The sequence below is a fragment of the Vombatus ursinus genome, unplaced genomic scaffold (assembly GCF_900497805.2).
Source record: "Vombatus ursinus unplaced genomic scaffold, bare-nosed wombat genome assembly UNPS02014773.1, whole genome shotgun sequence".
NCBI classification, from domain to species: Eukaryota; Metazoa; Chordata; class Mammalia; order Diprotodontia; family Vombatidae; genus Vombatus; species Vombatus ursinus.
In genome coordinates, this window is record NW_020954551.1 from 27,978,488 (window position 1) to 27,991,768 (window position 13,281).

Sequence of the window (13,281 nt, forward strand, 5' to 3'; positions counted from 1 at the left end):
CACCACCACCACCACCACCACCACCACCACCACCACCACCACCACCATTACTACAAAAGTTATGATTGGCTTCTCCTGATTTCACTGAAATCTTTGGGATTAGAATAAGGATCTGACAAGGACAGTGGGTACTCCTGGTTGTCCGGGCTCAGTGCTTCTACTCCTGGAGAATGAGTCTGTGTCTCTCCCCTGTGGGTGAGTCTGTTTCTGCAGCTCTGTGTCTCTCTTCACCCCTAAGTAGCAGTCCATGGGAAGGTGTTGGCTTTTCTTTCTATTGTAACTCATTCTTTGTGGGAAAGGGATTGTTTTTTGCTCTCCTCCCTATATTTCTTTTTCTAGTGAGAACTTTTGACCCTTTTAAAGGTTCAGCTCTATGGCCAGCTCAAATGAATTTCCATATCAATATGGTGTCAACTCTTTGTTCCTCATTGCTTTTCCAATTCAGTTATTTCACTATGCTTTTCTTCATAACTTCAAAGGAAGAAAGTGAATTCACACTCTTCCAAAGAGCTTATTTTGCCCAGGGAAAGGTCAAGTTCCTCCTCTAAGGCATACATAGGCACCCCATATTTCACAGAAACCCATCTGGAAACCCACCAAATCAGTCTAAATACATATGTACACGTAGTTTCTAGTTGAGGAATCCAAAAGCAATAAAGAACTTTGCAAGTGGGGAAGGGGAAGGAGAAAATCATATGCGGGTAGGATTTGAGAAAATGGCTTTATGATTCAAAATCAAAACAATGGATATTCAACATAAAGTTTGCTGGCTACTGCCCCATCATACAAATTGAAAATTTGTATTCTCAATGACACATTCTATAAACTTCCACCCAAATGAGTAAATGGGGAGGGAATTACTTGTTCAACAGCCTCCAGAGTACATTTGCCTTTTGGTGGGAACCTAAACCACAGCATATGACTATGAGTCTTGGGGAGAAAATATGTAAGACCCTGTAACAAAGAGGAACGCACGAAAATGTCAAAGAGTTGGCCCAATGTTGACTCTTAAGTTTTGTTAGCTTCTGAGTGGCCTTATAAGTTACTGTATTTTCTGTTTTTGTTAATTGGCTCTTGTAAGCCCTCTGTATCTTCTGCATTTTCTGCACAGTTTGTTAAAGGCTGTCCTACTTGAGATGCCTTTAGCTCCTAGAGTGCTTGTGTGAGAGCTGGGGGATCCTTTTATCCACATTTGAGAAACCGAGACAGAACTATAACTAAGTTTTATTTTGGAATTTGGAATTTCATATTCTGTCATATGTCATATGCTGTGGTTTAGGTTCCCACCAAAAGGCAAATGTACTCTGGAGGCTGTTGAACAAGTAATTCCCTCCCCGTGTACTCATTTGGGTGGAAGTTTATAGAATGTGTCATTGAGAATACAAATTTTCAATTTGTATGATGGGGCAGTAGCCAGCAAACTTTATGTTGAATATCCATTGTTTTGACTTTGAATTTTGGAATTTCCTTGGAATAAACTCTAGGGTGGAGGCAAAGGAAAAAGCATTCTTTTAGAGTGGGTCTGACCCTATCTGTATAAGCCCTGAGATTTGAGGAATCTAGAGCCATGGATCACCAAGGTTTTATTATGAGACAGTATGGTACAGTGAAAAGAGAGCAAGCTTTGGAGCCAAAAGAATAGGTTAGATTCCTCAATGTGTAATAATTTTAATTTTCCTATTCTGGATCTTACTTTCCTCATCTAAAAAATGAGAAATCTGAACTAAATAACTGATAAGATCCTTTTGAGCTCTAAACCTGACTCAATGAACATTTTGAGAACTAGAAGATTTACAGTATTCCTTCATGCACAAGCACTGCCTACATGTGGAAATAAAATGAAAAGAAATTTCTGTAGGCAATTTAAAGAAATTAAGCTTATCTTCTTTTCTACTGAACTCACACCCATTATCAAATCTCTCTCCTTAACAGGCAAAATAATATGGGCTATCCAAGGTTTCTCATGAGGCTTGGATCCTCTATCTATAAAGTGAGGATAATAATATTTGCCTTATTTACCAACAAGTGTTGCTGTAAAGAAAGTACTTTTGCAAACAGTGAAGCGCTAAATGTGGGCTAGCACTTCAGGTCAAGTCATGTTCCAAATTCTTTCCGCCTATGGCACATGAGCCACAAGTTACTCCTACAAAGGAGTAGTTCTGTCATTGACAGGGTAAGAAAAAGCAAAGCAAAAAACCAAAGTGCAAATAAAAACCCACCACAAACCATGTAGGTTTCACAAGGCACACATTTTATACCTTGAATTCTTTTAAAAGTTAAGCTAATGAGGGTTTCCAAAGTCTTCTACCCACCGTCTTTTTTCTGTTAAATTCTCAGACTAATCCCAAAGATTTCAGTAGAATCTCTAGAATCTAGTAAACAAATATAATCTACTACTCCTATTCAGGGAAACCAACCATAACTTCTGTGGTGGTGGTGGTAGTAGTGGTAGTAGTACTGGTGGTGGTGGTAGTAACAGTAGTAGTAGTAGAAATAGTAGTAATAGACAACATTTATAGAGAGCTTTAAGATTAAAAAGCACATTCTGCGCAACAGCCCTAGAAGGGAGGCAGTCTGAGCATTGTAATTCTTTTTTTTGCAGATGAGAGTGGGCAAAATGACTTTTCCAAAGTCATTCAGCTAGTAAGCCCTGGAGTGCATAAACTATTAGTAATGTATACTCATTTAATAATAAGTTTCTGAAACAGGACTGTCTCCAAATAAAACAAATATAAGAGAAACAGTATCTGGCATTCACATGGGCAATCTTCCGTACTACTTATCTTCTGTGTTCTTCTTTATTAGGCTCTCAGGACCTACCCAGGCCATTCATAGCCTCGACTTTTGCATCATCAATCACATCCTCCTGGCTGCAACGGAGCAAGCTCAGTTTGGATAAGCAGTGGGAGAGCTAAGGCTGGGCTATTGTTCCTATATGGGAGTCTGCACCGGCAACTCCACAAGCCTGTCATGAAAAACATGCATTTTCCCAAGTGACCTTTACCTTATGGCACATGTATGATCCTCCTTTCTTCACTCGGTCACTCCCAGAGGGGGGCCCTTTCTGTGGATGGAGAGAGGACGAGATGTCAGACCAGAAAACAAGACTGTCTGTCATCAAGTGAAGAGAGGGCATTCCAGCCCAACCATCTATTTCTCTTTTCCTGAAGCATATCATTCACATGGAGCTTTTGCTCAGGATATTTCTGGTCCTCCTTCTCTCTGCCCCCAGACCCTGGTCACCATTTCCTATGCTCCTCCTACCAAAATCCTATCAATCTTGTAAGGCCCAACCTAGTACCTATTTCTTCTATGAAACCTTCTGTGATTGCTCCAGCCTACCCTTCCTGTCTCTAAAATTCTCTTCCACTAGCTGTAACATTTAATCACTGGTCACTTTATAGCGATCACTTAATCAGCAAACCCATACTATGCACTAGACACCACCCAAGGCACCGAGGATAAAAAACAAAAATTGAACAGTCCGTCTCCTCTCCTCTACTGGGGAGACAACGTGAACATATACGTGCGCGCTCTCTCTCTCTCTCTCACACACACACACACACTCACACACATCCCCCCAAGGTAACTGTTAGAGGAGGCAATCGCATCTGGTGGGGGAGGGGGACAGAGAAAGGCCACATGTAGAAAGTAGCCCTTGAGCTGAGCTTTGAAAATAAGCAGAGATTCAGAGTGGTAGAAGTGAAGAGCAGGTGCATTCTGGCATGTGGGGCAGTCTGTGCAAAGGCACAGTGACCTCATCAACCTCCAGACTTTAAATATAACACAATCTTAGATGAAACCCCAGTATTCAGAGTATTAAAGAGTGAAGGAAGTGAAAGACTATGGGCCTCAGACTGTCATCCAGGCTTGTTATTTAACATCTCATGTACGAATGTCTCGTCTCCTCATCGATCTAAACCGTAAGCTCCCAGAGCTCTTGGACCCTTGTACGTACTCGGCATATAGTGGTACAGATGAGCTGCCTGAGAAGGTCTTCAGATCTCATAGTGGATACTTCTGGGCCAATCAATAATCTGCTGGCCTGCTCCTGCTAGGAAGGGTGGGTGTGGGATAACTGTGCCTTCATCACCGGGCATGGAATGTGGACATCCCAGAAGCTTAGTGGCCAACATGAGACTGTCACACTTGGGGAGCCGGTGGCAAAGCAGTCTACGGAGCAGAGATAGCTTACATAAGATCATTGTGTGGGGTGAGGCAGAAGCAGGTGGAAAGTCACTTTCTAATCTCTGTGCAGAAACGATAAAAAGAATCATGCAGCTGCCCACTTGTTTACTAGAAGAAAGAGATGCTTGGATTCCCTTCAGGAGACAGTCCTCGGTCTTGTCTATCACATACTGTCAGGGAGTTAGAAGAGTCAAAAATGTAAGGAACCACATGTATTCTAGGCACAGCTACCACTGACTCTGAAAACTTCAATTCGGGGGAAAAGGCTTAGGAAAATCTGTGCTGATCTACTTAGGTGATGAAGTATTCCTGTCAAACCTTTCCAGCTCCTAGGGAACTGCCTCATGCCAAGCAATATACTCCCTGTGGCAGGTGAGGCCCAGTTTTTTTAGCTTTCTTCACTGCTTAATGCTGCTACTAATAGAATTTCATCAAAGATCACAAATTGAATCTCATAAATTCTCAAAGGCTCAATTATAAAAATTAAGCTTTCATGCTGAGCTATTAGTTAGTTCTGGACAAATTCTTTGTGCCTCAGGTCTCCCACTGGTGAGAGAGATACAAGAAGACCCTCAGAGGTGGGAAATTTTTAAAAAATAACTGAGCAGGCATTTCCTTAACATACCCGATGTGTTAGAAACACTTCAGCAGAATCAGCAGGGCAAGGTTCATAATTCTAATGCCTCGGCAATGAAGTGGCAATAAACTAATTGATAACCTCTTAGCTCCATCACAACACTTACTCAAAGTCAAGTACATTAAATGGGATGCAATTAAACACATGTTTAATGAACACTAACTATGTGCAAGTCACCGTCCTAATTAAGACACACATTTCTTGCACTCAAGGAGCATGTAAACTAGTTATGGAAAGGACATCTGTAAAACAAGCTAGAATACAAAATAAGTCCTTCCGAAGGATACAAATAAAGTCAAAAGGAAGGAGAGATTTTAGCTCAGGCACAGTCCAGGCATCAGGAAAACTAAATTGAGTAGTGGAAGATGGGACAGGTTGGACAAGGGAAGCGAGGAGACTAATGAGAAGCTTCTGTAAGAATCTAAGTGACTGGTAATGGAAGCTTGAACTGGGATGGTGGAAGTGTGGTGCAGTGGAAAGAATGCTGGGCAGGGAGACCTACCAGCTACATAAACATAAAAAAGTCAGTTGGCCTGCAGAAGCTTCAGTTTACTTATCTGCAAAATGGGATGAAAGCACCTCGTCTACCAACCTCACAGGGCTCTAGAGAGAAAAACACTTTGCAAGTGTGAGTTACAAGAAAGAACGAAAAGGAAGAAACGGATGAGACATATTAGAGGTAAAATTGCCAGGACTGGACAAACTGATGATGTTGTGGGGGGGAGGGAGTCAAAAATGATAACGTGTTTTCTAACATGAGAAAAGCAATTTCTGATACCATAAACAAAAACAGGGAAGTCAGAAGAAGAACACGATTTCAAGGGAGATGATGAGTCCAATTTTGGACACTTGGGTTTTGAAGCACTGGTCCAGTCCATCCTCCACTCAGCTTTCAGATTAATCTTCCTATTGCCTAAGTCTGACCAGTTGCTAAACTCTAGTGGCTCCCTATCACTTCCGGAATGAAATCTAAAGTCCTCTGCTTGGCATTCAAAGCCCTTCATAACCTGGCCCCCTCTTACCTCTTCAGTCTTCTTACATCTTACTCCCCTCCATGTCAGTCTGTGATCCAGTGACATTAGCCTCCATGCTGTTCCATCAACTAGACATACCTTGGTATCTTCCTATCTGGGCATTTTCAGTGTCTGTCTCCCATGCCCAGAATGCTTTCCCTCCTCGTCTTGGCCTTCTGGCTTCCCTGGCTTTCCTCAAGTTGCAGTTACAATTCCACCTTCTATAAGAAGCCTTTCCTGATCTCCCTTCATGCTGGTAGCCTCCCTCTCTTGACTATCTCCAATTTACTCTGTCTATAGCTTGTCTGTCCATGGTTATTTGCGTGTTGTCTCCCCTATTAGACTGGGAGTTCCTTGAAAGCAAAGGTTTTTATTTTCTTTGTATCCCCAGCACTTGGCCAGAATAGGTATTTAGTAAATTTCTGTTAACTGACTAGGGACTGGCAGGACATCTAGTTGGAGATGTCCAGTAGAGTATGAGCATTAGAAATTAAAACCTGGAATTCAATGGAAAAGTCAGAGTAGAAAACATAGATTTAAGTCACACACACAGACAAGCATTTCTTAAGCATTGACCAGGCGAAGGCTAGAAACGTAGGTGGTCATCAAGCTGTCGGAGGCCTTGATTACCAGGCTACAAAGTTTATATTTTACAAGAAGGAGCCACTGAAGGGTTTGAGGCAGGAGAATGAATGACATGGTCAGATCTGTGCATTATGCTATTATTTTGTCAGCTATGTAAACAATGGTTTGGAGAGGGAAGAGTCTGGAGGCAGGGTGACTGGTTATGAAGTTATTAGGAGAATCCTGGTGAGAGGTAACAAGGGCCTGAACTAAGGTGATGACTTTGTGGGTGGAGAGGGGAGGGTTCAAGAGATAGGTTAGAGGTAAAATTGATAGGAATTGGCAAATGTTTAAATAGGAGAGAGAGGAAGGTAGCAGTCATTAATGACTCCTATGTTTTAAGTCAGGTTATAGTGGTGCCATGAACAGAAATAGGGAGATTAGGAGGAGTAGGTCTGGAGGAGGAGTGATAAATTCAGTTTATGACATGCCAAATTCAAAGTGTTGTGAGACATCCGAGTAGAGATGCCCATCTGAAATACGGAACTGAAGTGTAGGGTCAAGGCTTGGAAAAGACTTGGCGAAAGAATAAACTGCAGTCAAAGGCAAAGATGAGATGTCAAAGTGAGAGAACAGACAAAGAAGAGAAGCGAGCCAAGGACAGAGTCACTGCTTGACCATGTACCCCTTGTGTGTTTGGGGCAAGTCACTCCAGATGCTCTCTGTGATCCTTTGATCTCTCCATTAGGAAGGAGGTCATTGGTGGCCTTCAGAAAGAAGTTTCACTAGGATGGTGGAAGCAGAAACCAGGCTGTGAGGAAGCTGACAAATGAGGAGGTGATGAAGAAGCAGAGGCCCTGAGTGGGGATTATTTTTTCTAGAAATCTGGCAAAGAAGAGAAGGAAAGAGACAGAGTATCAGATGAACTTTGAATTCAACAAAAATGTCATTTAACAGATATGAATTCTCCCATGAACATTTGTCCCAATGGGACCACAGTAATATATATTATTAAAGCTTACATATATACATGTATGTGTGGTGTATGTAAAACTGTACTAAAACTTTTGGAACATCCTGTATGCATACACATACAACATCATATATACATTTACACATACATACATTTGTAAATAGTCTAATAGTCCACAGAGTAAAGCCATTTCCTGGACAGCAATATGACAGGCAAGTAATTACAAATGTCTAACAGGTTGTTTTGCTGAAAAACAGAAAAAAATATAATTGAAAGGGAAAAGTCTCATCTCATACATGCAAAAGCAAATCACTGTCAAGGCTGCCTGCCTATCACTAGGAAGGCTGTGTCTGCAGGATGTATGAACACAGTGCATCTGTACTTGTCTGTCATGCCTTCCATCAACTACTTTATCTTTCTGCCTATGCAAAGAGATACATTGTAGACCCATCACTTCACCCAGAAAGTTCAAGTAAAGGAAAATACAGAACATTCGGGCTTTTCAAATCACACAAAACAAGGAAACAGCCCTGAATCTTTAATGCTGCACTCAGATGTAACTCAAAGACTTAGCAATATTGCTGCCTACGTGCTCGGAATATTCCGTTTCCATATGTAACCATACGCAATTAGTCAGTCTGGGATAGTTTTAAAAAAAAAAAGAGAGAGAGACAGACACAGAGAGAGAGAGAGAGACAGAGAGAAAGAGAGAAAGAGAGAAAGAGAGACAGAGAGAGAGAGAGAGAGAGAGAGAGAGAAGAACACAGACAAGGCTGTTGATCAATCTATCTCAATAAGCATTTATTTAATACCTTCTAATTGCTACGGTCTACATTGAGTACTGGGAACATAAAGACAAAAACAGAATCATCTTTGCCCTTAAGAAAGTTCTATTGTAACTGAGCAGCGAACAGACATAGACAGGGACACAATCTGAGGACGAATGGTAACAACTCTGGAGACTGAGGAAGGCCTCCCTGAGTGGACAGCGGCTGAGCTAAGGCCTGAAGGTCCACTGACTTTGCCAGGGTCAGATCATACTTGGAGTTCCGTATTCAGCTCTAGAAACCACATTTTAGGAAGGACAAAGAATGTGTCCAAGGATAGCAACCAGACTGAAGACCACTGTGTGTATGAATCATTTGAAGGAACCAGTGATGTTTACCTGAGAGAAGTTAAGATTTAAGGAGAATGTGATATTGGTATTCAAGTAATTGAAGGGCTACCTTGTGAAAGAGTAGATTAGACTTTCTCAGCTTGGCTCCAGAGGAGAGAACTAGGTCCAAGCTACAGGATGGATTTGTATATTCCATTAAAAAAAAACAAACAAACAACAAACAAAACCTTTCCAAACAATTCAAGTTTTTCTGATGTGGGATACCTGGAAAAGGGGTTGTTCACTGGAGATCTTCAGGATGAAGCTGGATGACTGCTCACTGTGCCTGCTCTAGCCCACATTCCTGTTCAATGAAGAGCAGGGCTACATGAAGGACTTCAGAAGTCTCCTCCAACTCTGATATGACTGTGTGAGAATCCTAAAACAGCGACTGGAGTCCTTGATCTGACACTTAGGAGCCAAGCAACTGCAAACATGTCACTTCATCGCTGGGCCTATTTCCTCATTGGTAAATTACCAGTCTGGCCTACAGCCACGTTAGTTCTCATTCTCCATGTCCTGTGTCCCCTGAGCATGGGACTTTACAAAGCACTAATAGCTTAATTATAAAGTTATCAGATCTCCAAAAAAGGAATGCAATCATGAGTCCATGGGGTGCAGGATGACAGACAGGAGCTCTGGGTGTAGCATTCATTGTTGCTGGAGGGAGACTCATGATCCATTTCAAAACACCAGGAAATGGGGACTGCATAAAAGCTTTGCAATGTGAATGCACAACCTCCAACTGAAGGAAGGCTGTGGAAAGTGCAAGCAAGTAAACCATGAGGAAGTAAGTTTCACTTGTTTAAGGAGAAGTAAGCATGCAGGTGGAAATGCCTAACTAACTGAAGCCTCACAAGACTAGCATTCTGAGACTTAGCCAGGAGTGATAGTCTCTGACATCAAAAAGAGAAGATACCCTTGCTAAAAGTAACAGAAGGGACAGATGGGAGCTCAGAGTGAGGCAAAAATCCATCAACTCTAAAGAACATGGGAATATGATTCCAAACACACACACAAAGGCCCAGAACACAATGGTCTGGCTCCATTCGCAGAAAGAGAGAACTCTCATTATTAAAGATCTAACACCATTTCCATTACCTTTCCATTAAGTCTTTATTATAGTGATGAACCTATCTCTAAATATAACAAAGCACATTCCCTCTAGAACATTAAACAAAGAGTTCTGGCCTCTGTCAAAGATTACCACCACTGCACCAATGACATTTTTTTTTACACAATGACTTCTGTTCAAAGCCACCATCAGCTTTAGAAAGAAACCTATTTGATTCCAGCAGTACTCCCTAGCGTTCTTGGGTCCCTGCAACCACCCAAGGATTCTGGTAGAACCCCTGCCAAGTTTGGAAACATGAACCTTCTCCCCTGGTTTTTCCTTTGAGCCCAAGAGAACCACTATGCAGTAAGCCGAAGGAGGAGCAACAAATTAAATCTACATTTGAAAAACACAAACAAACAAATAAAACCCAGCATTCATATGGGAATTGGGGCCAGGGCTTGGTCTCAAGGATGAAGCTGCTTTCGTGTGTTTTGCAAATTCCAAGAAATAAAGCAAACCAAGCAGCCCCCACTCCAGGTCTGTATTCTCTCAGAAGAAGTAGATTGATACCAGACCACAGCACAGGTGTACCTAACCTGCTCCCTTCTCATTCTTCCTCACCTTATACCTTCAAACCCCATTAATTAATCTAAGGGACTTAGTCACCATCTCACAAGATGGTCTCTTAGAAAACAAGAAACAACAATCTCTTGATAACTCAATTTCCCTGAAGGCCTCACCTGCGCACAGAGGCCAGATGGCTTACAGCCTTTGAATTCCAACATCACAGTGACCCATCACAGTGACCATCTGTCCGAGTTTCTCAAAGAACATCCCTCAAAGCAAAGTAATGTCCTTGTGAAACATCACCTTAACTGTGAAACACCCAGACCCTATGCGGCCCTCTCATTCTTCAGATTTATTTGGACCCTACCCCAGAGGCAGCTCCAGGGCCAGTCCAGATCCTGGTGGCCCATCTTTACCAAACCCAAAGTCACTGTCTTTCCTTCCTCAATGAATTCAGTGCCTGACTCACAGTCCTTCTTTCCACTCCACTTCTGCCTTCACACTAGGCACTTCAACATACACATCTCAACATATATCAGTATGAACTGATGCTTCCTCAAATAATCAAAGTTCCCACTTCCTCAATCCACTCAATTCCTCTAACCTGCTCCTCCAGTCCATCTCAGCCACAGACAGAGAGGGTCACACTTGGCCCTGCCATCACTCACAAATGTTCCACTTCCATATCTGTAAACTCGAAAATTTCTTTCTCTAATTATTATTCCTTACAACTCCTACCCCTATTCTTTGTTCTTATTCTGACTTCCATTCTCTCCATGCTTCAGGTCTTTTCCAGGCCATCACTCCTGCACTGGCTACACTCTCCTCTCTCTTTCCAACAAACCCCTGGATGAACTGTTTTAAATACAGCTTTGGGGGAAGGGTGGGGCCTCCTCAAGCCAAGTTCAGCACACAGTAATAATTATTTGAATTGAAATGAAATATATTTCGCTTCAAACTGACCTGTAGTGAAAATTCAAAGTGTCTTTCCTACCCTTCAGTTCTCTACCAGACCATCACCTCTACAGCGGCTACACTCTCCTCTCTTCTTTATAAACATCTTGACGAACCACCTGGACTCCCAACTATCCTCTACTCTCACGTCCCTCCAAGTACTGGCACTCGTGCCTAACCAAACCCCAACCCTGGATTACTCTCATCATCTGCTCCCTTTACATATTTACATAGGTAAATTTACATATTTATATTCACATATTGCTAGAAGAAACCAGAAGAAATCACATACCTATGCAGATTGGGTCCAATATCTCTTCTACATACCTACTGGACTGTTTCCGGCCTTTCTTTTAGCACAGTACTGGGGCATAAAGTAAAGTGCTTCTGACATCTGTGAGCCAACTGTCTAACAAAGCAGATCACAGCAGCTCGATAATGTCAGGGAAGCTGGTAGGAGAGGACATAAAGATGACCTTCCACCTCAGACTATACTGACACTGCCCATGTTGCCATCACTGGGTTTTCAATCCATTCTAGGAACTGCAGGAATTAGGGAATGAATTTCTCCTTGAGAAGCTTTAGGTGCTTCTGCCATCCATTATTTCACAGCCACCTTCAGAAAAGACCAAGATTTGTTATTTCAATTTCACCAAAACAAACAGACCTCACTTTCTAACATTTCCCAGAAAACCTAGCCATCTTGGGAACATCTGAAAAAGGTTTTAAATACAGCTTTTCCAATCTTCAGACAGGGGGCTACTCAACCCCACTTCAGCACGAAGCAATAATTACTCTGAAATATATTTAAAGGCACTTCAAACAGACCTGTAGTGAAAGTTCAGTGTCTTTCCCAAGGCACTAAAATGCCACAGGCCAAACCAAAACAAACAAACCAACCCCAAACCACCTTAAGTATACCAAACCGAGTTTTGTCTTTAAAGGGTATAGGGAAATATGAAAGTCTGAAAGGTCACGCTAGGCTCCACCGCCATCTCTGTCCACATGAGAGTAAAGGCATACTGGGACACGGAGCCAAAGTCTGGCCAAGCCTTCAACTTGTCAGATCACACAAATCCCCCACAGGTATAGTCTCTACAGCTGAAGCATTCAGGGAAAGGAAAAACAACAATTTTGCTGTGGTTTCGTAGCAGCACTTTGTTAAAAATGAGGAAAGGGAAGAAGGAGGAAGAGAGAGAGGAAGAAAGGGGAGAAAGAAAAAAGGGAGAAGGAGAAAATCCTTCTCTTACTGGGCAGTGGCGGAGGACATTATAGAAATTGTTATTACTGTCTGATTAAAAAGTATTTTTGCCACTGTAAAACTTCCGGAAAGCCACTTTCCGGGTGAAGGGTAATACCTTAGCTATCAAAAGATAACCTGGGAGGAGGAAAGGGAAGCTGGTTAACTAAACCTAACGAAGCCTGGAGCTCAGCACCTGTTCATCATCTCCTCTCCACGAAGGAGCTGGAGGTATCCCCTCAGACTAGAGCCAGGAACTTCATGGGAAGTGCAGAAGGCTCAAGTTTTGAACAGGAAGAAAAGCCTGTCTGTTCCTAAAGATAAAGAGGGAGCAAATACAGCTCCAGGAAATGATGGTGCCCATCACTGTGGCCACAAGGCAAGAAGCCCCAGATGCTGGCCCAGAATAAGAGGAGGAAAAGGCACATCTCAGCCCTGATTAGAGAATAGACCGACAGGACTGAGGTGAAGGAAAAACACAGAGGAAGAGGTGCCCCTTAAACTACGCCAGGCTAACCACTCAGTGGCTCCTGTGGTTGCCTCAGGAGAGGGTTTCTGAATTCTGGAAGAGTGCTAGGGTAACATGAGAACCATTTCCAAACCAAACAAGACTCTCTCTTTAAAGCCAGCCTGTCCCAGCACGGAGGTGACCTTTTTAGTAAAAAGAAAACAGCATTTCTTCCACATTCTCCATTTCACTCCTGCTAAGTGAACAAGAGAGCTCCTGTCCCAAGCACCATTAATCTGCTTTCTCTCTTCACAATGAGATGGCAGGTGGCTCACCCTTTCCCTATGGACAGCACATCTTGACATACCCCAGAGCAAGGCATTTCCCTCCAAAGTCTGGCATTCTCAAGTCTTTAATACCCAACACTGGTTCCACTGGGTTCTGGCTGTCCTGTGTTTTCCACATGGTCAAATAAAATCCCCCA

At 42.5% G+C, this 13,281-nt stretch overlaps 1 protein-coding gene across 2 annotated transcripts in view; it reads right to left on the bottom strand.

Moving 5' to 3' along the window:
- SUMF1 (sulfatase modifying factor 1) overlaps nt 1-13,281 on the bottom strand; it is a 97,700-nt gene that overhangs the window by 10,056 nt on the left and 74,363 nt on the right. Inside the window, exon 8 of one of the 2 annotated variants that reach the window (XM_027864006.1) lies at nt 3,005-3,064. The exons of the other annotated variant lie outside the window; for it this stretch is intronic. Within the exon in view, the coding sequence (XP_027719807.1) occupies nt 3,005-3,064 (60 nt within the window). The remainder of the gene's footprint in view (nt 1-3,004; nt 3,065-13,281) is intronic. 2 annotated transcript variants of the gene reach the window in all.